The sequence below is a fragment of the Sinocyclocheilus rhinocerous genome, unplaced genomic scaffold, assembly GCF_001515625.1.
Source record: "Sinocyclocheilus rhinocerous isolate Xijiao unplaced genomic scaffold, SAMN03320098_v1.1 scaffold615, whole genome shotgun sequence".
In the NCBI taxonomy this organism is placed as follows: domain Eukaryota; kingdom Metazoa; phylum Chordata; class Actinopteri; order Cypriniformes; family Cyprinidae; genus Sinocyclocheilus; species Sinocyclocheilus rhinocerous.
In genome coordinates, this window is record NW_015631049.1 from 1,935,751 (window position 1) to 1,962,415 (window position 26,665).

The 26,665-nt window shown below is 38.7% G+C and overlaps 1 protein-coding gene across 2 annotated transcripts in view; it reads right to left on the minus strand.

Annotated features, from left to right (window-relative positions):
* LOC107741239 (protein FAM222A-like) overlaps window positions 1–26,665 on the minus strand; it is a 69,652-nt gene that overhangs the window by 28,616 nt on the left and 14,371 nt on the right. For both annotated transcript variants that reach the window (XM_016553916.1, XM_016553915.1), the window contains one exon: window positions 990–1,150. In XM_016553916.1, coding sequence (XP_016409402.1) covers window positions 990–1,098 — 109 coding nt within the window. In that variant the 5' untranslated portion in view covers window positions 1,099–1,150. The remainder of the gene's footprint in view (window positions 1–989; window positions 1,151–26,665) is intronic.

Here is a 26,665-nt window from a genome sequence, read left to right on the forward strand (position 1 = left end):
GTATAACAGAGATAGAATAGAATAAAGCAGACCAGATTATGTTAGAGTGAAGAAGAGGGGTTTTTCAAACAAGGGCTTTTAGACAAACTAAACTAAGATGTCTGTAAAACATTTGATAATTTATATTCAATTTATTTATTATTGTTTGTAAAATGTATTATAAGAGCTGTCAAATTTAGCGTGCATTTAATATATTACTCATTTATTTTTTCTTTCTTTCTTTGTTTCATTCAACAAATTTGACAAGATTACCATTCAATTTCAGTTTTCCAAAGACTGGTAAAAAATGGTAAGATAATTGTTAATATTTTATTCTATTGAGAGCAAAAGTAACAGTTAGAGAAAAAAAATTGCATATAGTTTTGTAAAAAATTAATTAATTAAAAAGTAAATATTTGTCAGATCAAATTTTAACAATTTGCTTTGGACAATGGGAATATAAAAGCCAAGTCTTCAATTATTCAAGGGGACGACTGTATTTCTGGATCCTTGGCATCAAAAACCCCTGCAGTAGAGTACAGCACAGTAGAGTGGAGTATAAAATACTATAGGAGAGGAGAACAGACTCGAGCACAAGGACAAAAACCAGCAGCACTCGAATCAAGGCTGCAAAAAACAAGATGTTAACTATTCATGTCTAAACAATGCCACTGTGAGCTGAGTGAAGCTTCTTGGGGCATGAAATTAATGTGATGTGAACATTTCAGGGGTCATGAATGTGCTTCATCACACTGACATAAAAAAGCTCTGTTAATAGAACAGTGTGAAAGAAAAGTCTATTGTCAAAGTTCATTTAACTCATCCTCAATGTCGTCAATGCCTAACTACACAGTCACATTTAATTATTCAATCTGAGTGTTCGGTCCCATCAGAAGGAAGTAAATCTAATATACTGTGCCAGCAATCAGCAAGACAAACTAGTTTGCTGTCGACCATTTGTATTTGCCATTTATGATAATAAATCAACAAGAAATCTAAACTCTGCTCACATTTGCGGTTGATGTGTTGCGTTGGCTCAAGACTCTTGCTGCTGCTGCTGCAGATGGCCGTGGCGTGCTGGGGTGCAGGGTTCTGCCTCCTCTGCAGACAGGCCAGCATGACTGCGCAGACGCAGGTACGATTCTACAGACACCGGTTTGCCGAGGCCGACCTTCAAAATGAAGAAAAACATAACTGTTAGTGATGTAGTCAGATTAAGCAAGACGTGCAGGAATTATACTGATTTAGATGGAAAAAACGGTATTACAAAAAAGTCATTTGGGAACTGGAGGATAAAAAAAATAAAAATAAAAAAATAAAAAATTATTTTTTATATACATATAAATATTAATTTATTTTACAAGTTTTAAAAAAAGTGTAAACATTAAAAGTATTATTACAATTATAAATATTTTGTAAAATTTGTAAAATTATAAATAGTGTAAATAAAAGTATTAATACAATTATTTAAAAATATATTTTTTAAGTATAAACTTTTTAAAGTTGAAATATTAGAAGTATCAATAAAATTATACATATATATTTTTAAAAGCTAAAATATTAAAAGTATTTTAAAAAGTATAAATAAAAATAATTAAATAAAAGTGTAAACTAAAAATACGAAAAGGATGAGGAAATGCCACAAGCCAGATTCAAACTAGCATGTGTCAGAGCACCAACGCTAACCACTAGGCCACGGCTCCAACGTGTATTTGTATTTTTTATTCAGTTCTTCAACTCACACCTGTGAAGCACAGGAGGAGGACACACACACACAGAGAAGTATGTGCGGTGGAGGTTTAATGCTGCTCCAGCTGCCTCTCGGCTCTGTGGGCTGAATTACAAACACACACCTGCTGCATCACATGGGAATCTAGCAGCCCCGTCCTTCCTGGCCATCCCACAGCACCCATCCATCAACAGCCTATCACTTCCTTCAGTCACAAGAGGAATAAAGCACCCATCACTGCTCACAACACACAGTAAGAACAAAAACCTGCGCTGACCTGCTGAAACACTTTCTAGGTGTTTTTTTTAAAAAATGATGCGGGTGTCAAAAGAGAGAAAGAGTCTGTCTGCAGTTCAGATGGCGACTAGGATGGTGTTTTGTCCAAAAAGGTTTCGAGGCGGTTTCCAGAAGTTTCTGCTTGGAGTGTAAATGCCATATTGTGTGTGGGTGTATGTGTAACATGCTGATGAGTTGGGTGGGGGGCAAATGCCAAGCACACATCAGGGCCAGTGACGGGCGTAATCAATCTCCCCCCGGGCCATAAATCTCTGGCTGCATTCCTACTCTGCCTCCCTCCATCTTCAGATCTTTCGCTCCAGAGGAAGAAGAGAAAACAGGGCGTGCTGCCAGGCAGTCAACAGAGGAAACAGCAGCTCTGTTGCAGAATGCGTTATAGAACCATCTGACTACGTTTTAGGCAGCACTGCCACCCACCAGCCGACTCTCAGACTAGCAAAGACATTCTAATGGCAAGTTGAAGGAGTAACTTTAGGTGAAGTGCCTTGCTCAAGGACACAATGGAGGGTTTGAACTTTTGGGTACAACCCAGATCGAACCACAAAGCTACCTAGATCAGGACTTTCATGTCAGCAAAAATGTGCAAGCGCATCGTACTTTGTTCTTCATTGACAACACACTGTCAGTTGTTAAGCATCCACAAAGACCTCATGAGCTTAATACAGGTACATAGGTTAATTTTAACCTCTGTTTATGATATGGAGTATTATGTTTTATGCAAAATAAAAAAATAAAATAACGTAAAAAAAAAAAAAAGTAATGTAATGTGGAGCGTTAAATGTGAAGTGAACTATACATAAAATAAATAAAAACACTTTCATTACTCCAAAAATAACTATATAAAATAAAAATGGCCTCAAATTAATTTTAGATTTAGTTTTTTTTCAACATGATATATTACAAAACTTGAAACCTTTACAACCCACCTACATTAAAAATGAAAATTCCTCTAGATAGCAAAAATGAACAGAATCTAGAAAACTATATATATATATATATATAAAAACTAAACCATAACCAACTGTGATTGAGTGAAAAACTAAAATATTAAAAATATTAAAAAATAAAGACCAATAAAATTATAAAATGGAAATTAACGTTTCAAAACCATAATAACCTTGGTGTAATGCTTAACATGGTTTGCCTAAGTAGGTAGGCATACATGTTCCTGGATCAATATCCTTGTTGGTCTGGAACAGCATTTGTATCAACCAATCAGGTTTTAAGATTAGGCTTATGGCTGGGGTTAAGGGCTTGAACAACATTCTTAACCTATCATCCCCCTGATTGGTTAGGGTTATGGGTACAACTAGGGCTATAATTTATAGCTATGTTATCCGGTACTACTTGGCTAAATTAAGTCGTGCCAGAGTGCAACTGTGTAAATTATAGCTCTTTAGGTGGTGACGTGATTAAACTGAAGCAGAAACATCTTGGAGCTCAGTAAGAATGTCTGACAACCCTTTACCACCCATTTTTCAGTCAGACTTTCAGTGGGAACAAATCCTCAAACTGCGAACAACAACCGAAAACATGCAATCCAAAGAGTGTGCTGAATCGCTCCATTTTATTGACATGTGAAATCGGTGTTATTTAAAGATCGCAGCTCATCGTAAACATCTCTCTGTCTCGGTCTCCTCAATGGCTTTCTGACACAGCGGGGAAATGGATTAGCCCTTCCTGAGACTCTGTTTCCAAAAATCTGCATGTGAATGCAAGCAGATGATGAGGAACTGAGCAAAGAATGAGAGCGAGATCGACAAGCGACTCAGGTCTGTCTTTCTGCCTGTCAATATTTATTTATAGTAAACAGACATGCGCTTTGAAATTGTGTAGCCATGTCAGCTAACATGTGCTTATCAATGTATTTGAATAAATCAACGGCAACACCAAATAAAATCTCTACCACTACAGATGCAATCCTCATTGCCGTCTCTCTTCAGTCAAAAGCAGTACAAGCTCAGCACTATGAACAGCAAATGTTGGAAGATTTCTGTGATTACACTTGTCTGTGTACTTCCTGAGATACAAGCCACATAATGCATTTGCAAATTCTAGTATTCTTATAAACTAGAGGGTTTATAAGCCATCCATTTGGAATAAACCTCATGCATACTTCAATCTCCTGAAAATAGTGAGATGAATTCTAAATAGGACTGAACTCTTGCACCACTACAAGAAACACAAGGTGTGCTTGTATGGCTAAAACCGAGACAGCATGGATTTAGTTTGATGCTATTTAGCATATGATTTTCATATTAAGCCTTATAGCCACACTGATTCAATAGACATCCCTCCTGAACATCCTGGAGTTAAGTCCATTTGGCTAGGGTAAAGGCTCAGGTTGCAAAATGTGTGTTCAGAGCCTTCAGACTTACTAACACAGAGAAGAAGGGTTCAGTGCAACCTGATTTTAAAACTAAATGCATCTCTATGAACCACTTTATAATGAGAGAGAAAATTCACACAGTGAAATTTGTTTTAAAAACTGTTAAGAAGTTTTATTTAGCACTAAAATCACATGTAGAGATGCACATATATTTCAATTCTGACTGATACTAATTATTTTTCATGTTACGGCAAGGACCGATAAATGGCCTATATTACAATTCAACACTACTCAGTTTAATTTTGAGTAATCTAAAGATTACTTTTAACAATGTTATTAAATTAATTTTATTGTAAAAATCCTTAAACATAAGGTTTAAATCTTTGCGCTTAACTTTTAAGTGAGTGTTAGATGGCGGCAAAGGTAATCGAAATGCAAAAATTGGATAAATGAGCATATGCAATTAAAATATCCTATTAAAATATATGAAAAATACTGTTTATGAAATATATTAAAATGTAGCACTATTGCGTCTAAACTTAAAATAAATACCCTAAAAACTAGTCAATTGTTTTAAATTCTAAAAGTTAATTTAGGAATGTACAGTATGTAAAATGGATATTCATTTTAAGATTTACCCTTTGACCTTAACCTTTAAGCACACATTGGATGGCACCAAAGGTAATTTTAAAATTCGATAAATGAGAAAAATATCCTATAAAAACCAATACACCTATAAAAAATGGATGATAACTGATATGGTACCGATATATTGCAGTGCTAGAAAATTCACAATGCACTTGCTGCCAGTTTTTCTTGTTGGGCTGACATCTTGTTTTACACAACTGCAAGTCTGCAGTGTTCTGATAGACTGTGATTGGGTGGCGCCATGCAGCCTTTTTGCTTTTAATGTGAACCAACAAACTACAATATAACTTTTTATTACAAAAACACTCTGAAATCTCCAATGGAGACATGCAGCTTAAGTCAAAGTAGCCTGTGCATAAATCAGCTTCCGTAATGAAAGTGCTTTTGAACCTGTAACAATATACAGTTTCAGGTAGACATGCACTTAGTTTGTCTGATGCATGCCGAGATCTCTGGCGGGCGAATTAACCTCACGCTGACCTAAGCCCCCTGAATTCTCTGAAGTGCATTTCTGTTGGAGAGCCGAAAAGATCGATAGGCTGGAAAGCGAGGGGAAGGTGAGAACGAAAAGAGGTGTTAGTGAGGATAAAAGAACCTAAGACAAAAAGCATGATGGCTAAAAGTTGATTTCCTGTGTATAAAATCCTCCATTATGACAAATATAGACTCAGCCTGTAGGGAATCTATGTACATTGATGTAAAGGAGGAAGAAAGGAAAGAGGGTTTGCGTTTGTCTACAATATCTGAGAGAGGCGAAGGGACGGAGAGGAGGGGGGGTTTCTCTTCCTAATTGAATGGTGACCTGCCAGCTCGGTGTGTGTGTGTGTGTGAGAGAGAGAGACAGAGAGCTCCATGCAGTGCTTTTAAAAGGCCTGTGCGTCTCCCCTCTTAATAAGCCCCAAACAAGTTAATCCAATCGACACACCCAGACCCTTTTCTTCGGCTTTAACAAGCAGCCACTACAGTCCCCCATAATCCCTCACACACACCGCACCGCTGAATGGAAAGCAATGAAAGAGCCCATTAGAGGGACAGACAGAGTCCCCGACCCCTTAACCTCACCACACAGCACACACACACACACACACACAAACATGCTGAGCAGGCGACATTAGAAACAAAATCAGAAGTCGCACACACAAATAATGCAACAGGACAAGGACAAACGAGGATGCAAAACACACACAAACAAACAAACAATCCTTCAGAGAGGACAGGCATACACTCTGGGACATAAATCCAGCGATTGTTAACAAGACACACACGCACAGGAGACCCGGCGCTTCCTAACAACACATGAATGCAGGAGAGGACGTAAAACCCACGGAGCGCAAACAGTCCTGCTGACAACAAACAAACAATATACGCACGCGTTTCCCCTATACATACGGTTTCATTCAATAGCTAACAATATTCGCACACAATATCCACATCTGCTAAAGGGTCAGATACAGGTCAGCCATTGTTGCAAGCATAAGCAGATGGAAGATGGTTTATTTTGCAGCTCGAAATATGAACATAAACATATTGCAGTGGTGAATTCTTGATTTCGGCTCTCCGAGCCAAAGCGCGGCCCGTAAGCGGGAACCAGATAATAATACGAAGAAGTCTATCTCTGTCACAGCACGCCAAACCGCACGCCCGTTATGTTGAATCACGCTACAGTAGCCCACATTAATGCTGTCACATCGATGGCTGAAGCAGCAGCTAACTGACTGCTGAGACGAGACGCTGAATGAATTTTTTGTGCGTGTGAGATCACATGGAAGAACTTCCTGTCTAAAGCAGTGAAAGGGCAGTTAGTGCTGATGCGTTCATAAAATACACCCATGGATATTTTTTAACCATCAAAATGACATTTGGAGATTGTCACATTCTCCTTATCCAACCAATAGCGCAATATGGAAGCAAAGTTACTTAGGAAACAATGTCAGACTTTGTTTGTTTATATGGTTTTTATTGTGTTTTGGGTTGACATTTTTGTTTGGCATCAAACTACAAACAAATGTCTTTGTGGTTGAAATAAATACAAGTAGGAATGCACTGACATTAAAATTATGTCTGCAAAAATAGCAGAAAAATAATATTGAGCAAATGTATGCACGATTAAATATCCAATATTGAACAGTATAAATCAAATATCAACCAAAAAGAAAAATAAATTAAATAAATAAAACTCAGCATACACTGAGTGATTTAAAACTTGTTTTAAATGCGGAGAAATCTAAATAAATAAACAATCTATCAAGCAATAAATGAATAAATATGCAAGCTAAAGCAATGTGCATGGCTTATTTTCTTCTTACAAAGCATTTAAATACAATAAATTGGAAAAGACAGATTGCACAGCCCAAGTCTATAGAGGTCACACATCTAAATAAAGACACATCAGAGCAATTGGTTGTCCGTTAAACTGTAACAATCCCCAGAAAAGAGCAGCTAAACTAAAAAAACAAAACAAAAAAAAAAGCACAGTGCTGGCCATCACACATCTGAACTCATTCACATAACACAAGGACCCTGTTTAGGATTAACACAAAATGAAAACAATGGCCTATTATATGCACAACACCCCACACCCCCTGAAGGCATTCATTTGTTAGTGTGAATATTCAAGTGTCTTCTCTTGCTGTATTTTGTTCATTGTTTGTGCTGTTTGATCACAGTCTGAGGGGTTGAAGTCTAAAAGATAAGCCAATGTCGTTTGAGGGAGTGAGAAAAAGACAAATAAGTAAACCATACACACTGACATTGAGTTATGATAAATAACAACCTAATGAACCATCAATAGTTCAAATAAATTGAAAATAACTCAAGCTAAAAAGTTTGAACCTCTATGTACTGTATCAGTGTTCTCTGAGGACACTTGCCAGTATCCCAGAATGCACTTGCAGGCATCTGACCTCAATTCCCATTACACAGCAAAATCCCCAGAGTTAAATCAACTTTGCTCAGAGTACATATTGTCCCAATCTACAGAGTGTTAAAGTAACACTGAAGCTGAGTTAAAGTTAATGGGATAATTAAGCAATTAATTAATTGATGAGTGAGCATTAGTAAAGAAAACCCGCTGTTAACAATGTTGAAGATGAACAACTACTGCTCAGGCTTTTAGACATGAAAACGTATCACATAATCCTCAACAGTGGTAACTCTGCTTCAGTGTTACTTTAACACTCTGTAGATTGGGACAATATGTACTCTGAGCAGAGTTGATTTAACTCTGGGGATCTTGCTGTGTACCATTGAGTGAGGAAAAATACATTTTGCGAGCACAAAAAAAGCAGTCAACTAGGAGTTCCCTTTCATGGGAACTTCGAACTGCGTCCTCTAGGGGTCGCTATGGGGAACGCCGTTCCCTACTCAGGGAACCATGTTTACACAAGTAACCTGAGACGTTTTTGTATTGTCCATGACAAAAACTAGAAATGATAAACCAACAACATAATTTTATAAAATGTTTTACATATATTTTATGTTCCATTTCCTTCAATTAAAAAAAAAGTCATTTACAATAAATAATAATAATAATAATTTATTTTGCCAAAACACAATGTAGTCATTCAGTTACCTGACCAAACCACCATTTCATTCACTCCCACTGATCCTTCAAAGCATAAACATATTTTGTGCAGGGATGTGCAGTGCACACTCAAATATATATGCTTTATCAGACATTGTTTCCTCTGAGATTATCAGTTTTCTGTCCAATAATCAGAGAGAAAGTGAGAGAGCGCGAATAACGGCCCTGTCCTGCCCCAGAGGCAGGATATATCCGGCACCTTCCATATCACACAGTCGGCCTGATAAAGACCCGTGTTATCATTCCCCTTACGAGAGACAAGAGGTAGCGAAGGTGAGGTATGTGTGTAATTCACGTGTGCGTGTGTATCTACATGAAGGTGAACACTAAGAAAGGACATCTAAAGGACGCTTTAGATAAGTCTCAGATATGTGTACAGGAGCCTTCAAGGAAAGGTATCCCAGTTCAGTGCTTCCGAGACAAAGCTGCTTTGCAAAATGACATACAAAGCAGACTGCTTCCAAACACATGCCAACTCTACCTGACACGCTTGTGTAATCGCACAACCATTGACTCCCACGTCATATTCTCCGAGAACATTAGAAGGTTTTGTGAAGTCTCCTCCGCTAGTCTTGAAAAGCATCTTAAATCGCCACTGACAGCTTGACGATCATGAGGTCAAGTGAGGCTTGGGAGATTCATCCGAGACTGAGTTTCTGATCCGATGAGGCCGAGGAACTCCGCTTATTCAAGAACACTGTTTATCCTGAGGATGATGTCATAAAATCCTAGCACAAAACAAACACTAGGCCTGAAACCTCTTACGCAGGCACTCGAGAATAGGTGCAGTCATGCAAAACCTTGCTTATGATGAGACGTGCCCTCTGACCTTCTCTCTCTCTCTCTCCAGCGTGGCAAACACACACACACACACACACACACACACACACGTCCCTAAGCAGAGTTCAGCATCTTAAATTACTGCCTGCCCTTTCCCTCTGTGTGTTGCCCTCCTCTCCTGACCCCTCCGCTTCGCTGACGGGGAACTGTCCATAATTAAATGTTAATCTAAAAAAAACCCTTTCCTTCTTCCTATCTCTCGCTTTCTCTCCCCCACATTTTTAGGAAGAGATCTAGTTAGAGATTGCATTAGCATGAAAAAGCAGGCTGGTAATTGTCTTTACCCGGCGGAGTGATCTGTAGCTCGGTGAGCGGAGAAATCTGAAGATTAGTTAAAAATAAAATAAAAAACCAGCAGCTCTGTCTTTGTTCCGAGCGCAGATAATGCCCACAACCACAGAGTCTCCGATTAAATTACACTGCGAAGAGGATGTGGCCATTGACTTAAAAATGTAAATAAAATAGACCAGCGGGAGACTAAAGCTCGACCTCCGTTTTAACTGCCGAGCATTTCCACAAACCCCTCGTCTCACTAATCTATTAATATGCATTTCTGCTAAAAAAGAGGGAAGGGATTGAGTCGGCGGTTAAATGTGGTTTCGAGATATGGCACGGTGTATTAAAAGGGTTAGATATCCCAAAATCATGCCTGTAGGCGCTACTGCCCTCCTTTAATCCCGGGTGTCACATTTTAGCTTCTCTGCTTGCCGGATCCACACTTCAAACACGCATATACCCAGGGGGGAAAACATTGCTCAGAGGTTGCTCTTTTAAAGCTCAGGAGACTTAATGTTCTCAGTTGTTTTGTTCAAAGAAATAGTTCATCCAAAAATGAAAATCATGCCCTCCAGTATAGCTCACAAATCGTATTTGTGCATGTGCACATTTCAGACTTGGAGCATTGAGATTGTTGCTGCAAGTTTGATGTGAATGATAACAAACGTCAAGCGTACTGAGACACGCCATGTCTAAATATGCAGAACCAATAAATAAAGTTGAGCTCACTTGACTTTTGTCATTTTTGGGTTCAAAAAATCTTTAAAACATCTTCTTTTGTATTCTACAGATAGGTAACTGACTTTCATTTTTGTGTGAACTATTCCTATATCTCAGAAGTTTTCCCTAAAACACAAATGAGACTTACCTAATTATTAACATACAGTAGAACAGAGCTTTAAAGGGGTCAAATGATGTTGCTAAAAAAGTGTATTTGTGTATTTGGTGTAATGAAATGTGTTTATGTGGTTTAAGGTTCAAAAAACACAATATTTTCCACATACTGTACATTATTGTTTCTCCTCTATGCCCCGCCTTTCTGAAACGCGTCGATTTTTACAAAGCTCATCGTTCTGAAAAGCGAGGTGTGCTCTGATTGGCCAGCTATCCAGTGCGTTGTGATTGGACGAATTCCTCAAGCGTGTGACGGAAATTCTTTCAGATTTTTAGCACTGATTCTGCGGTGGTATGAGTATTCACAAGGATCCTAAATTGTTTAAATTAAATTCACTCATTTCTAAATTCATTCCTAAATTGCCTTTAAAACTAAATTCACTCAATTCACTAAACTTACTCATTGTTTATCCAGTTTCATTCTAAAATATGTCATTTCATGGAAATAAAATGGGTTGCAAACTGCTCATTTACCTTCGATTTTGAGGGATGCTGTGGAGTCATTATAGTTTAGCAATAATAAAATAAAGTTAATGTTGATGTTATTTATTTAAAAAATATACAATGTTAAGGGAAGATGTTTGAAAATTATAGCAAAAAGCAATTTTTTTGTGCCAAAAAAATTGAATATTGTACTTTTGCAGTAATAAAATAATTATTTATTAATTATAAAAAATATATATATATTTTTTTTTTTTTTTTTCAGTATAAATGGGTCTTTATATATGATAATATATATTGAATCATCATGTCTGGTGGGCCATGGCATTGAGAAGTTTGAGAACACCTGACCTAGATGATAGCCCTTGATGTAGCAAGAATTTGATAAAAAATATTTGTGTTCATACTTAAATCACTGACTTCTTATTGCAGACAGGTATTTTGGCAAATCTCAAACCTCTCGAAAATTGCTGTTTAGGAGAACAAGTTCGGCTATTACAGAGATCTTACATGCTAACACTCTTGTCTTAACTTCTCGGCTAGAACCATTCATTTTGGCCTTATGCCACAAGCCACCAAATACATCAGGGACGAGAAAAAGCACTTCTACCTCCAAGGCAAAACTTCAGCCGCCCAATAATCTAATATTTCATAAGCTCCTTTATTTCTCCTCACAGACTTCCTTGAGATGAAACATTTGCCCTGCAAGCAGTGCAGAGCAGAGCCTGACTCGCTGTGGGAATAATGGCGGTGTCAAGGTGGAAGTTAAGGACCGGCAACTGACCTTCTCTTCTGCCCAGAACTCAACGCGCAATTAGCTACATCCACTCTACCGTGGAAGTCACAACAGAGTGTCTCGGTTTACAGTTTACATAGGAAATAACAGGGCAAAAGGGCAATTCACACATGTCTAGAACATTTGTGAAGACCTTGAAAAACGTTTTCTGCTTGGATGCGCCTTTGAATTTACCATAAATAGACCAAAAGAAAAGATCTTTTTTTTATGGCAAGCACAGCGTGTGTCCCGTTGGTGGGGTAAGCAGAGCTGACGAGAGATTGACAGATTGAGTGTACAGGATACGGGTGAGGAGACTTTCTGTGGCGATATACAACTCCCTCTCTGATCGGCAGTCCCTGACCTTCCGATGCACGCTCCTTAACTTGCTCATTAAGCTGTCACACAGCCTGCCAAAAACAAACCAGAGCTCAAAACATATCTCCCTCCTATTCAACCACACAATTTTCATCCTAAAAAAAAAGAAGCAAGATAATCGAACCAGTGGACGGCTGGATCGGTTTTCAGCATCTCAGCTTGCCCGGCCTAGGCAAATTTGCTCAATACTTGCAACAATTAAACTGGCTGTCCTGTCTAGCCGTAGACAGTCTGCCTCTGTCCACAGCAATCATACCCTATTAGAATAATGATAAGATTCGTTACATCCCTATCTCTTTGGGTTTGAGACTTTAGTCTTTGCAACTTTAGGGATCTTATCTATTCATGAACAGCTTGTAACAATCCAAAGAGAAAGGAAAACGTGAAATCGCATCATATGACCCCTTTAAAATCAATATGGAGAGCATAATCTAGATCAGCACTTTTCATATTGAGTCACAAGTGGATGCTTAGGGAGTTCACTGAAACTGTCGAAAAATTTATTTAAAATGGTGATTAAAAAATTACGATAAAATAATGGGTTCAGAAAAATTGTGTATTAAAATGTATTAAAATAAAATGAAATATTTCAGTATAGCATGATTAAAAATAAAACAATTGGAATGGGCTAAAAACAGCAATAAGAAAATAAAAAGGGACTCAGAAAAAAAGTGTACTAAAATTTTTTAAAGATAAATGAAAAAATATAATGAAAAAAATTGGATTAAGAAAAAAAAAAAAATATATATATATATATGTATATGTATATATATATGCAAGCAGTGCAGAGCAGAGCCTGACTCGCTGTGGGAATAATGGCGGTGTCAAGGTGGAAGTTAAGGACCGGCAACTGACCTTCTCTTCTGCCCAGAACTCAACGCGCAATTAGCTACATCCACTCTACCGTGGAAGTCACAACAGAGTGTCTCGGTTTACAGTTTACATAGGAAATAACAGGGCAAAAGGGCAATTCACACATGTCTAGAACATTTGTGAAGACCTTGAAAAACGTTTTCTGCTTGGATGCGCCTTTGAATTTACCATAAATAGACCAAAAGAAAAGATCTTTTTTTTATGGCAAGCACAGCGTGTGTCCCGTTGGTGGGGTAAGCAGAGCTGACGAGAGATTGACAGATTGAGTGTACAGGATACGGGTGAGGAGACTTTGTGTGGCGATATACAACTCCCTCTCTGATCGGCAGTCCCTGACCTTCCGATGCACGCTCCTTAACTTGCTCATTAAGCTGTCACACAGCCTGCCAAAAACAAACCAGAGCTCAAAACATATCTCCCTCCTATTCAACCACACAATTTTCATCCTAAAAAAAAAGAAGCAAGATAATCGAACCAGTGGACGGCTGGATCGGTTTTCAGCATCTCAGCTTGCCCGGCCTAGGCAAATTTGCTCAATACTTGCAACAATTAAACTGGCTGTCCTGTCTAGCCGTAGACAGTCTGCCTCTGTCCACAGCAATCATACCCTATTAGAATAATGATAAGATATCCCAGTCTCCTTTTCTTTCCCTTCCTCTGTGCCTTCCTGGTCGGGTCTCTGATAGACATTAATTCCAGTTTCATCTATAAAGCCAAGCTCATGCATATTTAACAGAATCTATTACTTTAGGATTTAATTATAAAAGACTGTCCCTCTTAAATTTTTTATAGTTTGCATAATTGGTTGCAGGGCCCAAAAGGAACCTTAAAAAAAACTAGTTTATTAAGAAAATAAAAATAAAGCAGGCCAAGGCACACAAAAGCAACTTGAAGACCTTCAGAAGTCTGTATAAGGGTCCACACAGGAAATGTATGTGTAGATACAAACTAACAAACAAAAAGTTAAGCCGCATTAAATTGACCTGACCCAACAGGAAGAGATTTTAATTGGTTTCTAGGGCTCAAGGGACCCCTCACAGCGAGAGGACACCTCCATAGAGGATGGACTAGATTTCTAACAGCCTTCAGTCTGAACTCAGATTTACATGACAAGTGAGAAATTTAGCCTAAGAAATTATAAAAGCCTGTGAGCATGACGTTTCATCATGTCCACAACAGCATAAAAGGGGCTTTTCATTTCACACAGAGCGATTTACAGTGACAAAGTCACCAGAAGTCATTTGTTTTCAATGAAAGTTGCTGTTTTGAGGTGACTTGAGCGACAGCGAATGTGGCCAATGTGAAAAAGTTAAGCAAAGTCCCACTCAAAGTGTAGAAATGAACGGCTTTATGGCAGTAGGGTTGAAGCGCCATTCAGAATTGAATTGAGAACGAATTTAAATTCCAGTTTAATTATTCCATTTGAACTAACAGAACAGATAGAACAATAGAGTGATAGTTTGAAAGACAGATAGACAGACAGACAGATGGTTACATTTCTTTAAAATTACAATTCAGTAAATTTCTCTTCCTGTCATTCTAATTCCTAAATACAGGCCTAAGTGAAACTTACGTGGGCACATGTTTAACAAGGACCTTTCCTAACAAAAAAGAGGGGGAAAAAAGAGGGAGAAACCTCTGGATGCCACTGTCTCCCAAATTAGACTGAAGGGACATTCCCAGAGCTCGTCCCCACCGCCTGCCAACGCTCGGGCGTATCTGCGCAGGGGGGGCAATATTTCACAGCGTATAAATTATTAAGCTTGTGCGCGAGGCCGGTGTGCTAAGCAGCGTGCAGATAGGCCAGTTATTCACAGCTCTGCTGGGACGGCGGCGTCTGCAGCCTCCGCGCGCTCCTATCAGATCGTTTGTCACCAGCGATAGACAATTTACTACACAAGCCTTTTTCAATTTATTCATTGTGCTGTCACTGCAGTTTTCTCCCCTGCACTGAAAGCCGCCATACTCTCAAACGAACCCCGCCTGATGGAGAGAGGCTTTGAGCCGTGTGTATTTGGACACACAGACACACACACAAACCTGCCGAGGCTCCCTCTTTAGTGTGGGCAAAGACAAACACTGTCTGTTTAAATCTTCTTAATTGAGAGTAAAGGAGAAGAACCCAGGAGACACAAAAGGCAGATGTCCCTTTCCACACTCTCTCTCTCTCCCTCCCTCCCCACCAAACCTCAGCTACTAAAACAGTGTGATAAAAGCATGCGAGGTGAGAAGAGCACATAGAGACAGCAAACACCCATCCTCCTTGTCTCAAATTAGCTCTGGGCTGGCTTGAGGAGATAGCCAGTGAGTGCTTCTATTAAGAGCAAACGAACCCCTCTGTGACCACCACAATCCTCTCTACACCAATCTCACAGAGGCTCAAAGGTACCCAGGGCTCTTCTGGGAACACCAGCAAGAAAGCAGGATTGGCCTGTGCTGGCAAAGCAGAACTGCAGTTACCTAATACTGAGGATTTTTCACATTAAACAGTAAAACATCACATGCACATCTGTAAAACACTGCCTTAAAGTCATCACAAAAGCAAAAACACTATTAGGGGCCTTTAACACAGAATGCGTCTTTGTGTCTAAAAATTTGAGCCACTATGAGTGTCTCCTCTGCCATGTTGCCATCTAATAAAACAAGTGCTACTGTAAACAAAAGCTACCATGCTTGCCCCACCTCCGGGGGTTTCTGATCGGTCCACTGTTTTGGAACTGACATTGTTGAGTGGCACTGCACGTAAAAGTTGAAATTCTTTTAACTTGACACGGCGTCTTAATGCAGCACTCATGTGCAAGACGCTGGAAAAGACACGAGCGCAACGGTCATACACGTCTGTCCAGTACGTGTTTACATAGAAAAACAATGGAAAAGTAGCGCATTGGAATGGAAAAATACATTTTGTGTGAACGGCTCTTTACAGAGTTTGTTTCACTATAATACAGTACAGAAATTACTTATGTAGAAATTACATGATAATGTAATGACAATCAATATAATCTGAACACATTATGTAATTAGAATTTGCTGGAAAATTGTCATTGAAATGGATGTAAGAAATATACAAAAGAAAATAAATAAACAAACAAAAAATATCTACTCTAACAAGCTACAAACAAGCTTTTTCTTCATGCAAAACAATCCATTATATACCATAGTACTAACATACAATAATAATATACTATTATGAAAAACAATTATATTTTTCATTTTTTATATTTCAAATTATATATTAAATTTTTCATGTTAATAACAACAACACCAATAATAATAGTCATATTATTAATAATATGATTACTAATATATAAATAATAATAATAATAAATATTATTATTATATTTTGGACTTTTTATATTTCATATACATTTAATTTTAAATTTTGTTAACAACACTAACCAACAACAAAAATAATAAAAATAGCAGTCTTATTATTATTTTTATATTATTTTGAACACAGCAAAAATGTTTTTACTGCCTAAACAAACAACTCAACTCAGGACCCATAAAAAGGCTTTTTAGGAAAGGAAAAAGTGCAGGGTGAAATGTCACCTGGGTAATGTTTTTGTGAGATCTACCCATATAGATTAGGAACCTGGTTGGGAATAAAGGCAAAGGAGGTTTAAAGTCCCTCTGAAACACTTTTCTTCAAGACACTAGAAGGACAAAAAAGTGCTGCAGAGTTGCTGTCATACCATTCGTTTGAAAGATTTCAGCATCTCTGAGTTAAGCGCCACAAAACCTTGCTGCTGGATATGCGAGTCTCTTTGATTAGCGGCTTTAATGAGCCACACAATTAGATGAGGTAATAAAGGGCTCGTTTAGGAGCGGTGTGGTCTCTGACGGCTGAACTGGAGTTAATTGAGATTTACGTGACAAGATGCTGCAGCAGCTAACAGCCTTGGAGAACGGTCAGCCTAAACCGTGAGCTATTCGGGATCAAAGAAATGACCAAGCAGATAAGACAGCAAAAGATAAGCCTGCTGACACATGCTTGGCATCGTATTTTGTATTTTCTGTCAAATTTGATGGTAACTTAAAAAAAACAGGCTCAGATCTGAGCTCTTCGTTTTCATGGGTCTTTTAGCACTGAAAAAATGCATCAGTGGCCATGAGAGAGCCAGAGCCAGAAAGGTTGGGGCCACTGTATGTCCTTCATGTGAAGCCAATGCCACTAAATAACAGCAGAGAGAAGACTCCCCAAGGACCACACTCCTCATCATAGTACGCTGATCAAGGCAAAGCAGATGTCACAACAGCCAAAGTTTTGGAACACTTAATCGCAGAGATATATGCAGGTCTTGTATAACAAAAACCGAGTTACAAACAATTAAAAATTTGGGGTCTGTAAGATTCTCTCATACTCACCAAGGCTGTATTTATTTGATCAAAAATATTAATGTAAATATTAAAATATTATTAATTAAAATAATAATGTTTACATTGTGAAATATCATTACAATTTAAAATATCATTTTAATATATTTTAAAATAGTGAAGAGCAGGCAAAAGCACGCACATCGATCTCAACTGGGCTCCAGTCTTCAGTGTCACATAATCCTTCAAAAATCACTGAAAATATGCTGATTCGGTGCCAAATAAAATAATTCTAATTATTATCAATGCTGAAAACAGTTGTGCAGCTTAATATTTTTGTGGAAACTATGATACATATTTTCTTTGGTAAATAGAAAGAAATAGAAAGAACAGCATTCATAAAAAAACAGTATTTTTTGTAACATTAATAAATGTCTTTACTGTCAGTTTTGATTTAATGCACCCTTTTTGAATAAAAGTATTAATTAAAAAAAAAAAATCTTGACCCCAAACAAGCATATCTCATGTGATACAGTACTGAATAAATTTGAATAGAAAGCAGGAATAAAATCATGGCACTTTTATCCAACGTGATTTGACTTGATTGTGTAAAGTGAAACATTAGACTATGATATTATTTATGGCCTAATATAACCTAAAACTAGTTTCAAAGAAGGGACAGTTATATTTTGACTAAAGATTATAAAAGCAAACATAGCATAATGTGCCATTAAATTGTACAGAACGATAAGCATTTATTAGGAAACTAAATAGGGAATCCAATTTTGATTTCATGTTAACAGAACTATTGGGCCTTGAATGGGCAGCACAGTTTTTCACAATCCAAATACAGACTTCAGTGTCCTAAAAGGACAGTTTATGGAGATTTCAGCTGCACAGACAGATCCTGAGCTTCTCCAGTGTCTCGCAGGAAGAATGATGTCAACTGTGCAACTATCTCAGATGTCCCCTTTGAAAGCCCTGTTCCAGACTTTCTCTCTCAATAGGGGGAATCTGAAAAGGGGTGAGATGAGAGATAGATGTGCTCAGAGCCTGGGTGTCTGGCCCTCGTATATAAGACACAGACAAAATATCCAGAGAGGGCACCGTTTGTGCGGGGGACAAGGTGACCCTGTCTCCCGGGAGCTTGTGAAATGACACAATAGACGCCTCTCATTTTACACACACACACACAAACATATATATCCACACACGCCAGTCAGCTACCACTGTGCCAAGGAAGGAGACGGCATAAAAGCAGAGGCTGGTGGGGGGACACCGCCCCACTCCAGCGCCGCAGCCCTTGAGCCCCCATTCAGGCAGAATCCGGTGACAAGCCCCCTGCTTACACCCCACAGACGGTGCCGAATTCCACCCTCCGCCCTGAGCCCCAGCCACAGGCCCGACAGATGGAGCGGCTATTGATCGAACAGCTCGCACCCTCCCCGCCCGCTGCATCCATCCTCTGAGGAAACAAAGGGCTGGAGAAGTCAAGAGAGACGCCTGAATACGGGGAGCAGGGCCGGGGCAGCCGTAAGGGCGGGCAAAGGGGGGCCGAAATGCTTCCACACAGCTGAGTTATGCAGCAAGTGTCTGGGGCTTGGGAGAGCGGAGGCATTTCAAAGCTTTGAATGCACTTTTATGATCCAGACTCGGAGGAGACAGGTTGTGTGGAGAGCACACAAGATCAGCGGCGGCTGTGTTTGCTTGGACATAATGGACAGTAAACACTGCCGGCAGAGATGATACGGTTACTGACGGACAGAGCATCATCAAAACAAACAGCAAGCTTTTTATCAGCAAGCTGGGAAACTTCACAAATATTTAGACGGATAAACTGTTTGGCTAAACTAAACGGAAGAACATGATATCGTGACAAAAAGAAAAGCCTTTTAAGCTCTTTTAAAGGGATAGTTCACTCAAAAATTTAAATTCTGTCATCACTTTCACAATCCTTATGGCTTTCGAAAACTGTATGACTTTCGGTACATAAAAGATATTTTGAGAATTATCACAGTGTTTTTTTGTCCATACAATGGAAATCTATGGTTACAAAGACTGTTTTGGTTAACAACATACTTTGTAACCAAGTACTTTTTTGTGTTCCACTGAAGAAATGATGACAGAATTTTGTTTTTTTTTGGCTGAACTATCCCTTTAACCAATAAACAATGCCAGGGTTCCCGTGACAATTTACTGGGTACAAATTTTAAAAAATGATTCCAAAGACTGCACTTATAAAAAAGCTATTTTTAGCTAATAAAATGACAAATATATTTACAGCATAACTACAATAATATTTATTCACTAAAGAAAAAGATTGGAAATTTAAAATGTTTGAAAAAATTAGGAAATGTTTCCCAAAATGGAAAAACGTTGCAGATAAAACACAGGAATATTAATAAAATAATAAAATAGTTTAAAAAATAAATTAAATAAATGCTGGTGCATTTCACAATTCAAGTCCTGCCCTATCGTATATTGTATATTTTGACTAGGAAATACATCACATTAAGGAAGCTAGATGAGTTTTGATATTGTGTCATGTTGTCTTACACATTTTATAAACCATATAAAAAGCTCACTTAGCAGAAGATGTTCAGGAAGATCTATCTAGACTGATTTCCACTCTCTCAAATTAAATACAGATAGACTGACAACTGGAAGAGTGAATCTGGGGTAAGCAATGGATACTCCACACGTGTAGTAAGTTCTGCACAACCTTATCTTCCTTGGTTGGGAATCCTGCAAGGCAAAAACATGTTTTTCTGGAGAAGAATTTCAACGGAGTTTCTTCCCTGAGCAGTCCTTGGGAGAAACCCCTATCGAGTAGCACCATTCTGTGCACCACTGTGCCCAGCCAACCCTGTCTGGAGCTCTCAGTCCAGCCAACCCTGTCTGGATCAAGTTTCCCCAGGTGGGGACCCGAACACCTCATCCTAATTGGGAGAGGGGGGCTGAGGGTATGAGAGGGCATCAGCACAAAACACAGTGATTCTATATAGGGGTGAAACCGTCAAGTTCTGAGAACCGATTACCATTTTGTCTTTGAATAAGAGGCCTGACCTCTTGTTGCTCCAGGGGAATTGTACTTGCAATTAGTGTACCGTGAGTCACTTTGAATTAAAAGTGTATGCTAAATGCCAAATAAGCAATTAAAAGAAGCACGATTGAACTAATATTAATAACCTCACTTCACCATAAAAATGCTCTTTAGAGGCTCTGCGCTGTTTTCCTCAACTCACTAGTTTTATACATTTTAATGCCTTCGACAAGGCGACACTTTATTAACAGTGAGAACTGCCTGCTGGTTTTGTGATAAAATGAGTCTGTGGCCTTGCTTTAAAAGTTCACATGAAAGGTTAGAGCTGATTTCTCAACTGTCTGCTGTTTGACATGAAAAAAAAACCATACATGAACAAAAGAAAATTCTCTACATAATTAGCAGTGTTTGCTAAGCCAAGTATCACTTTTACTATTGCTCATACTTGTTAGGAATTTGTTCAAACCACTACTAAACTAAAGTGTTATGGACATGAATTATACTACAAATCATGTGACTTGAAGAGAGACGTGCTGTTACTTTTGTGAACGATTACACTTAGGATTTTCACCTGGTGGATGATTAAACAGATGGAAATTTTTCATAGGCCTACACTGAAGGAGGGATTGGAGCCATATCTAGGGACCAAAATATCAGGTTTGGGGTGTGCAACCACTCAAAACACCCAAGAAACCATCCAAAACACATGAGCAACTGCGTAAGGCATAAAAAAACAGCCTAAAAACAAAATCGCAGGAAGTATTGCACACAAAATTAAAAATCTACCTATAACAGAGCTTAATGGAGGGTTACTGATTCCTATGCCTCACAGGACACACAGGATGTTAACTTTTTCCTAATGTGCCTGTTTTTTTCCACTGCTGTTTTGCCCTTGAGCGAGGCAATGAACTCACATGATTTGCTCCAAGGGTGCCTGAACACAGCGATTCTGCATCTCCTGGCCTAAGCCCATGACCAACAACCTTTTCGAAAGAGCGGAGACCACCCAATGACCTTCCTCTACTAAACTAAAGGTTAAAGCAAGTCACATGGACTTTTTTTGACAAGAAAAACACACCCCCATGACACTGAACGGGCCAACGGGTTAGATGAGAGCGAACGAGCAGAGGGCCGAAGGGATATCAGGTAAAGCCGGGCAGCCTGATTTCACAATCACCTCACCATCTGCATGTTGCTCATCTATCACTCGCTCTCTAATAGATTGGATTTCTAATATTGTGTGCATTCAGAAAGCTTCGGTTTCTCCATCACAAAGAGAACGAGCCCGTTATGTTTCCCCCATTCGCTCTTTCTCAGAGTGGTCTCCACAGAGCGCTCTCAGATTCCAGAACACAATGCTGCTCAGGTCTGGCTCGGATTTAAAAGATTAATAGCCCTCTGTCGTGACAGAAATGCAATCGTCTGAGTTTTCTGTGACAGCAGGGAGGGGGATGTGCAAAAAACGGCGAGTGTGAAAACCGAAAGAGAGAAACTATTGTCCGCGGTCACAAACGCAGCTGATGAGGACTGATTGCTATCACTACTCTCTCAAGTTTGCCTGTCAATCAAAGCCGACGACATCAATGGGATGAATTTGAATGATAAAACGAAAAGTCACAAGCGGCAGCATTTCACTTGTCATCGGGGTTAGCGAACGTGTCGATGTGAAGTATATGGGAGGGGAGAAGTTTGCGCAGAATTCAGGTTTTGCCGTGAAGATGCCGTCTCTGCCCTTCAATCATAACACAAAGCTTTACCACCAAGCGTCTGCTTAACAATCCCTGTTTCAATACCCAGCACAAGTCTGTCACTCGCACAGGAGAGAGAGAACAGAATGGGCCTGGCGCTTCAAGACACGTCGTAAGTAACAATCAATGGGAGAGTTTCATGGCTCGTCTCTGCTCCATCAGCACGGATCAATCAAGCATTCCCCAATAACCAGCAGCTGTCACCTCGCAGGAAACATCAATCAGATGCCGTTCAAAACTAAAGAAGGTAATTAATCTGAGGGAAAAAAAATGTATGAGAGTTAGTAGATCCACACGGGACCAATCAAAAATATACTTTAAATATACGATCACAACCATATGTCACGAGAAATTCAATTCGCTCTGTCAATAACTTAGAGGCTTCGAAGATCAAAAGCTCTTCAAAAACACCACTGGTCCAACATCTAGAGGATTTGATATAAAAGTGTATGATAAATGTTTGATGTGCAGTGGATTTGAACCTAGAGATGGGGCCAAAGAAAGTGGGAAAGCGAGAAAGTACATTTTGAACAGCTGTTCTCACGACAGTCTCTTCCCAGGAGAAATTCTCCTCCGGTCTTCTTGGTCTTCCTCCCTCTCACTCCTTTTTGGGCCGAGGACCTGAAATCCTTTCTCCTCACATCAGAAAACTGACTGCTTCAACACGGTTCTTTTCAGCCTGACTCTCCCATCTACTACCACCATGACTAGAAGGACGAGGAAAAAAAAAAGAGGGTGACAAGATGAGCGAGAGAGGGAGAAGGAGAGTGAGATATCCCTGCAGGCTCTCGTCAGTTTCAGGTCATTAGCTCTCCCTCACTGGGACTTTGTTTACAGGCGGACATAAATAGAATTCTCCTCCTTTATCTGAAGCGCCATCCTGTGCCACTGATGAGGGATGGGACTTCAGAGTGGAGTCTCTCAGAGAAGCGGTCTAGTAAAAGGTGCTATGATCTAACAGCCAAGAGATAGTGTGCGTTACGAACTGGTCACACAGGGCTCGTCTTACCGTGAGGGGGAAGAGGCTCACGTATTCACAAAACTGGGTAAAGTTATCGTCACACTAACTAATGTTAGAGGACCTCCATGAAAACTTGCAGATTGCGACTAACTTTAGTTGGAAACTATGAACTATGAAAAAACACCATCTTAGGGGAACTTGAAATGAGAAACCTGAGCATTTAAGACTTTCATTTATTGGTTCATTTGAAAGGTTCTTTAAATTGAAAAGGTTAAACATTATTGATTCATTACTCAGATTACGATGTTTTTGAGTAGTGAACAATATTTTGTTGAATAAAAAAATGACACCAGCACTGAAGTCATTTTCAGTGAACAGATAAAAAAAAAAAAAAAGTTAGCCTACATAAAGTTTTTTTTTTGTAGTATTAAATATTTTGTTCAATACTGTTGTTTATCACTATGTTTTTAAAAGAGCTATAGATAGTCAAATTAAATTTTTTATGATTCCAAAATGCCATTAACATAATTTGTTCATTATGAAAAGGTTTTTATTTTATAAAAATAACAGCATTTTATTTTATTTCAGTTCAAGTATGGTTTATTAATTTATTTTTTACAATGCTTACAAATTTGTGCACATAAAATGTTATTTATAGCCCTAATATGTTTTAGTTAAAAAGAACCATTTCAAAAGAATAATTTGTTTGGCAATCGGACATCACTAAGCAAAAAGGATCGCTGCACAGTTATCTGAAGCGCCATCCTGTGCCACTGATGAGGGATGGGACTTCAGAGTGGAGTCTCTCAGAGAAGCGGTCTAGTAAAAGGTGCTATGATCTAACAGCCAAGAGATAGTGTGCGTTACGAACTGGTCACACAGGGCTCGTCTTACCGTGAGGGGGAAGAGGCTCACGTATTCACAAAACTGGGTAAAGTTATCGTCACACTAACTAATGTTAGAGGACCTCCATGAAAACTTGCAGATTGCGACTAACTTTAGTTGGAAACTATGAACTATGAAAAAACACCATCTTAGGGGAACTTGAAATGAGAAACCTGAGCATTTAAGACTTTCATTTATTGGTTCATTTGAAAGGTTCTTTAAATTGAAAAGGTTAAACATTATTGATTCATTACTCAGATTACGATGTTTTTGAGTAGTGAACAATATTTTGTTGAATAAAAAAATGACACCAGCACTGAAGTCATTTTCAGTGAACAGATAAAAAAAAAAAAAAAGTTAGCCTACATAAAGTTTTTTTTTTGTAGTATTAAATATTTTGTTCAATACTGTTGTTTATCACTATGTTTTTAAAAGAGCTATAGATAGTCAAATTAAATTTTTTATGATTCCAAAATGCCATTAACATAATTTGTTCATTATGAAAAGGTTTTTATTTTATAAAAATAACAGCATTTTATTTTATTTCAGTTCAAGTATGGTTTATTAATTTATTTTTTACAATGCTTACAAATTTGTGCACATAAAATGTTATTTATAGCCCTAATATGTTTTAGTTAAAAAGAACCATTTCAAAAGAATAATTTGTTTGGCAATCGGACATCACTAAGCAAAAAGGATCGCTGCACAGTTTTCTGCTGAGAACAAACCACTTTCTATTAAAAATGTTCTGAAAATGATATAAGTTGACAGCATTACTTGGAAATCGGAATTAAACATGAAAAATCATACAGAGAAAAAAAGACAAATTAGGAACCATCTGCTGCTCACATCTCTGCACATTATTGGTAAACAAGCACAGAGGGAGTGTGTGTGTGTGTGTGTGTGTATGTGTGTGTGTGTGCATGCACATATTTGATATAAAAGCACAGAGCAATGCTCTGACACACTCTCAAATTCCTCCGAGAGAGACAGACACACGCGCAGACAGAAGACTCCAGCTACACTTCCACAGTTACTGCCCACAGCAGAATCTGATTGGCTGAGACAAGCTGACAGCTGGACAGATGTTCCAGAGGAGGCACACATGGGAGGTTAGAATGTGTGCGCTGTGTTTTCAGCATGTCTGCATTCTGACTCCATGAACAGGAGAGCTGTCACAGGCGGTCTCACAGACGGATCCCATGGAATCGGCGCGGAGCCGCTTGAGCGAGGGACAGGATGAGGAGACAGAACTCTAGAACACATCCAAACCTTCCAAAATCACACCGTCGTCTACAATTTCGTATGACAGTCATGCTGACTGTAATGTGAAATGCAAATAAAATTAGATGATGGATGACTTTAAAACTAGTCCTGCATTTAGGTCAACATCTAATTTGTTTCTTGATTGAACTGTAATTGAAATATGACATGTCGGAAATGAACTATGAACCGTCAGGGAGTTCAGACTGATATTTATCAATAATTAAGCCATATCCTCGAACCATTACCTATCGATATAACAAACAACTTATGTACATTCAAACCCATGTAAACACCAGACAGATAACAGAGCAGCAACATCGTAAACCATTACCAGTTCAAAGTTCTGCAAGTGTGTTTCTAAGACCAACTAGACAACTGCTAGACCAAGCTAAACCCAGAATGAGCCTAAGCAAACATAACAATCCAGAAAAAGTATATTTAATAAAAAATACAAATGAACATTTCCAGCAGTAGACCACTGAAAAATCTGCTTATCTGAGATACAGTTCAAACTGCAATTAAGGTGTTTCCAAGCCTAAAAGAAATCAAACCTAAAATGTCAAATTAAAAGCAAGAGATCCTTGATTTTAAACCAGAGTATAATTTAGGCTTTGAGGCTCTCGGGAAGCTCCAAATTAATTTTCATCCCAACCTGGGGAAGCAAGAGAAAAGTCTTCAAAGCTGGAGAGATAATTGGCCGCACACAAATTACGCCTGAAACTCGGCGCAAGCTAAAAGAACATCAATGACTTTCGCTAGGAAAAGGCAGTGTGTAAATTGGGGTCAGGCTCAAGAAGCACACATGCACGCGCAATCACGCATACAGCAGAGGTTGCAAATGTGGGATTTTATAAACAATAAACCTCTTTTGAAAGCCTCTCTTGTCTACCTTCTCAGCAAGTGAGCGCTGGAGTTAAAACACTCGGCTTTGGGCCAACCATATCTGCCAAACCACTCATCTCCCTTAAGCGGTGCAGGCAATTCATTAGTCCGTGGAGGGTCAGCAGTTCCACCAACTCAATCAAAATGTTAATAAAACTAAGAGTCCACAAAAAGAACACAACAAATGAGCCAATGAGGGCAATGTCCTCATCACCCTGCAGCAGTTGTCATATCAAAGGCCAATGAAAGACATCGTCTGGGGTTTTTAGAGTTAGCATTAACTTATCAACAAAGCAGATAATGCAAAAGCATTTTGAAAAGATAACCACATATGCATCTTAAACATACAAACTAGACAAATCAATAGATTTTTAAACCCGTTTGAAATTAAACAAGCAAATGAACTGACATGACATGCTAAAATGAATGATTTTCTTCAAATAAATATGGATTTCACTACAAGAGAAACAATGACTTTAATCATTTTTGAACCAACAGCTAAAATGGGGGGGGGGGGGGGG